The following is a 4029-nucleotide window of genomic DNA, read 5'->3' as shown; positions in this document are numbered from 1 at the left end:
AATTTCTTCAGTAGTTGAGCACTCGAACAAATAGAAAACAGGATGAAGCAATTCCACCCCATTACATTCCATTCCATCCCCATGTTGCTATCCAATTTTACGCTGCAAATCACAGCCGGATTACATTAGTTAATTAACATAAAATATATATTTAGGCATGTTTTTCCTTTTAAATGGAAAAACATTTAGGTAGCAAGCATAATTCATGCTCAATTGTGAATGCATAATCATTAACAACACATATTAGCGAACTCAAGAAACAATTTTTAAAAGACTACAAAGATTCATTTTTCCCTTGAGGAAAGGGGCATACAAAGTTGCAAAAAGGCATAGAAGAATAGACTCTAAATCCTAAAATCCTTCATGCCGGTCAATATAGGAAATCTTTCTAAACCATCCAAGGCACACAATAGTTCTTATTTTAACATAAAAGTTCCTTACTCAAACACTCGAACTAGGAAATCTTTCTAAAAGATCAATTTCTTCAATAGTCGAGCACTTGAACAAATAGAAAATAGGATGAAGCAATTCCACCCCCATTACACTCCATTCCATCCCTATGTTGCTATCCAATTTTACGCTACAAATCAAACATGGTGTGTTTCATTTTGTTGCCTCGACTCAAAACATCAGTTCATGCTGAACATAGTTGTTGCTCGTAAGAAATTCTGGGTCATTAAACACGAATTAAGCCTACATTTCCAAGAACTATCTACTGGTAATTAAGCCTACATTTCCAAGAACTATCTACTGGGTAAATATGTATTTACCCAGTAGATAGTTCTTGGAAATGTAGGCTTAATTTTAAATCCATATTCTGTTAACCCCAAAAATTTCACTACAATAACAATGGTGTATGATGTCAATGCCCATTGATGAGAGGAACACTTGTCAAAATTTTGTCGTGAATATAAACCAAACCAACAAACTAAAGATTCACATAGCACAAATTGGCAAGTTTCCAGCAAATATATTAATGAAGTGTTTAGGAGCACAACTTTAGAAATATAAATTTGAAATTGTGTAAGTTTTGACACATTTTCATATAAAAACTACAATTTTTTTTTTCAAAACCTCAAAATTCCAAATTTACAACTTCTTTCCCAAATGGAATCTTAGCAAATTCACCTCACATGCAAATCCGGCTAAGGCCAGGCTTTCTGCCAACATCAACTTCTATCCTAAAATTCCTTCTCACTGCATATGCTTCATTCCACATTCCCAATGCCGCGTAAACATTAGAAAGCGTAACATAAGTTGTAGAGACTTGCATCTTCTTCTCAAGCATTTTGAGAGCCACTCTTCTCCCCAACTCCATGTTTTCATGTAAGTGACACGCCCCCAGCATCGCACCAAAGACAGTCTCACTATAAGTCATTCCATCCTCCAGTTCTTCCACTAGACTCCAAGCCTCCTCCAGCCTTCCAACTCGTCCAAGCATATCAATCAAACATGTGTAATGATCTTCTTGCAGGACTGCATTATACTTCAATCTCATCAACATGAAGCAGTGCAGACCTTCCTCCACCAAACCACTATGGCTACAAGCAGTTAGAATAGACACAAACGTGACCTCATTTGGTTGAATACCCATTCCCATCATCTGATGGAAAATTTCAAGGGCATGAGATCCCAAACCATGAACAGCATAGCCCGTAATAATTGATGTCCATGCAGCCACATTTTTCTCCAGCATCCGATCAAATACAGTTCGTGCGTAATTCAAATTACTAGATTTAGAATACATGTCCACCAAAGCTGTTCCAACAATGACATTACTAGTATCAGCATTCCCTAACATCCGTATGAGTTTTGCATGGATTTGTTTTCCTCTTTCAAAATCTGTCAAATAGCTACATGCCTGAAGGCCACTAACAAACGTTAAGCAATTCCCATCTACTCTAGGCTTGTCCTGATTAGCATGCATCTTAGCCAGTAAATTTAAACCTTCTTGCGGCATACCATTTTTCACATACCCTGAAATCATGCTAGTCCATGACACAACATTCCTCTCTGGCATTTTTTCCCAGAGTGCCCTGGCCTCCTCAACCAAACCATTATATACACAACCTGCAATAACGGAATTCCAGTGGAAGACATGAGGGGAAGGAAACCAATTGTCAAAAACTCTCCTAGCTTCACCTACACTATTGCACTTGAAATACATATCGATTAAAGTGCTTCCAATTATCGCACCATATTCCTCCAACAAATAAAAGTTCCCAATAGAATAAGTCAAAGCAATAAGAAGGCCATGGACTTGCCTTCCAACTCTGAGCAAAGAAAGCTTGGCACATGCAGTGAAAAGAGGCACAAATATGGTGCAATCCACTTCAAGAATTTTGGCCCCATGTGTCAATGTAACATATTTTAACACATCACAATACATCTGATTAAAAACATAACCTCTAATCTTTATAAGTATTAAAATGGCATCCTCTTCTAGTCCTTCAGAAACTTTTTCAGCACAAGAAACTTCACCACAATGGAAATACATGTTACAAAGAGAATTTACACAATTCAACTCATACCCATTAACAATAAGGTAGCCATGGACCTGCATACCCAAATGTATATCTTCAGTCCGCGCACAACCTGTCAATACAGAAGCAACAGTGAAATCATCAGGCAAAAAAAACTCGCGACACTTCATCCGATAAAATAACTCCAACCCATCAATCTCCATTTCATTCTGAACATACGCAGCAATCATTACATTCCAAGTCACCAAATTTCGAAGTAACATTTCATCAAACACCTTGCGCGCACAATCTGCACTGCGGCATTTTGAGTACATATCCAGGAAAGCAGTTTCAACTATCACATAATTGGGCATAAACCCAGATTTTAATATACAAGCATGAGCCGTTCTACCCAGTTGAAGGTAGGTTCCTCTCGAACAGCCACAAGCGCGGGCGACAGTAGCGTAAACGAAATGATCGGGTTTGTAGTTCGGGTGGGATTGATGGAACATTTGAGAGAAGAGCTTTAAAGCTGTGTGAGAATGGCCACACTGGGCGTAGGCTGATATGATTGAGTTCCATAGTACTGCGTCTTTAACAGGAACTTGATCGAACAGCTGGTGGGCGTGACTCACAGACCCCGAAGTTCGAGAGGAGACGTAATCGTTGATGAGACGGGAAGCAACTATTGGGCTTGTATCCAGGCCGAGTTTAACTAATCGGGCATGATAGTTCATTCATGCGCTCTTTCTCGCTCTAGGAAATATACTGCGAAGACCGTTGGGAATTTTTCAGAGACTCGAAAGTTCATATTTTGTGTTTATGAAAATTGGGAAGATGCCATTTATCTTAATCTTAAAGGCATGGTTTCGATACCGGATCGGTGGATGCCCCGGAAAGGCAACCGGGTCAGCTGGATGGGTCAAGTTGGTGACGTCATGATATCATGATATATTTTTATATAAAAGAATTTATAATTATAAAAAATAAAAAATAAAGGGTATCCAACCTGAGAGGTTTCTTTGCTAATATTTGAAAACACATGAGTTGAAATGTCATTTTCAAAAAACTTACTAAGTATTATCGAATTTTACTTCTTTTTATTTTATGTTTTAATTTTTAGATCGTTGCTTTTATACTTAAAATTTTTTTTTTTATTTTGTTGATTTTCAATTGTTTTTGAACAAAACAGAAAACTAGACTTTTTTAAATTTTCAATTACTTTTACAACATACTACCAGAATGCTTTTAATGTTCAAAATTAATTTTTCTATATTAATTTATCCATTGTACACATAATTTTAATCAAATTAAAATTAAATAGTCATATAAATTTTAAAAATAGAATAAAAATATTTATAAAATTTTAAAAATAAAAAAATTTATTAAAATATATTTATTTTATTATTTCTCAAGTGTCATATACAATAAGATTGCTTTTGTAAAATGAATTTCATACATATTTGAGTAGAGGGAAAGAAAGGCAAAATACTCGAAGTCTTTAAATTTCACTTGCTCAATTGATAGTAAATTGACAAAGCAGGTGTAAATCAAATATCAATGGAGA

General features: G+C 36.0%; 1 protein-coding gene across 2 annotated transcripts; it reads right to left on the bottom strand.

The window, feature by feature from the left end:
- Window positions 1-941: 941 nt before the first annotated feature.
- Window positions 942-3284, bottom strand: LOC131145062 (pentatricopeptide repeat-containing protein At1g11290, chloroplastic-like). Of its 2 annotated transcripts, none has more exons than XM_058094111.1 (2): window positions 2703-3284; window positions 942-2595 (listed from the first exon to the last, which is right to left on the bottom strand). In XM_058094111.1, the coding sequence occupies exon 2, from the start codon at window positions 2561-2563 to the stop codon at window positions 1130-1132; it is 1434 nt and encodes a 477-aa protein (XP_057950094.1). In that variant the 5' UTR covers window positions 2564-2595; window positions 2703-3284; the 3' UTR covers window positions 942-1129. The 2 variants fall into 2 exon arrangements, with proteins under 2 accessions (XP_057950094.1, XP_057950093.1); XM_058094110.1 differs by having other exon boundaries at window positions 942-2070; window positions 2566-3280.
- Window positions 3285-4029: the final 745 nt, after the last annotated feature.

The sequence above is a fragment of the Malania oleifera genome, chromosome 12, assembly GCF_029873635.1.
Source record: "Malania oleifera isolate guangnan ecotype guangnan chromosome 12, ASM2987363v1, whole genome shotgun sequence".
NCBI classification, from domain to species: Eukaryota; Viridiplantae; Streptophyta; class Magnoliopsida; order Santalales; family Ximeniaceae; genus Malania; species Malania oleifera.
This window is presented reverse-complemented; position numbering and strand designations above follow the sequence as displayed.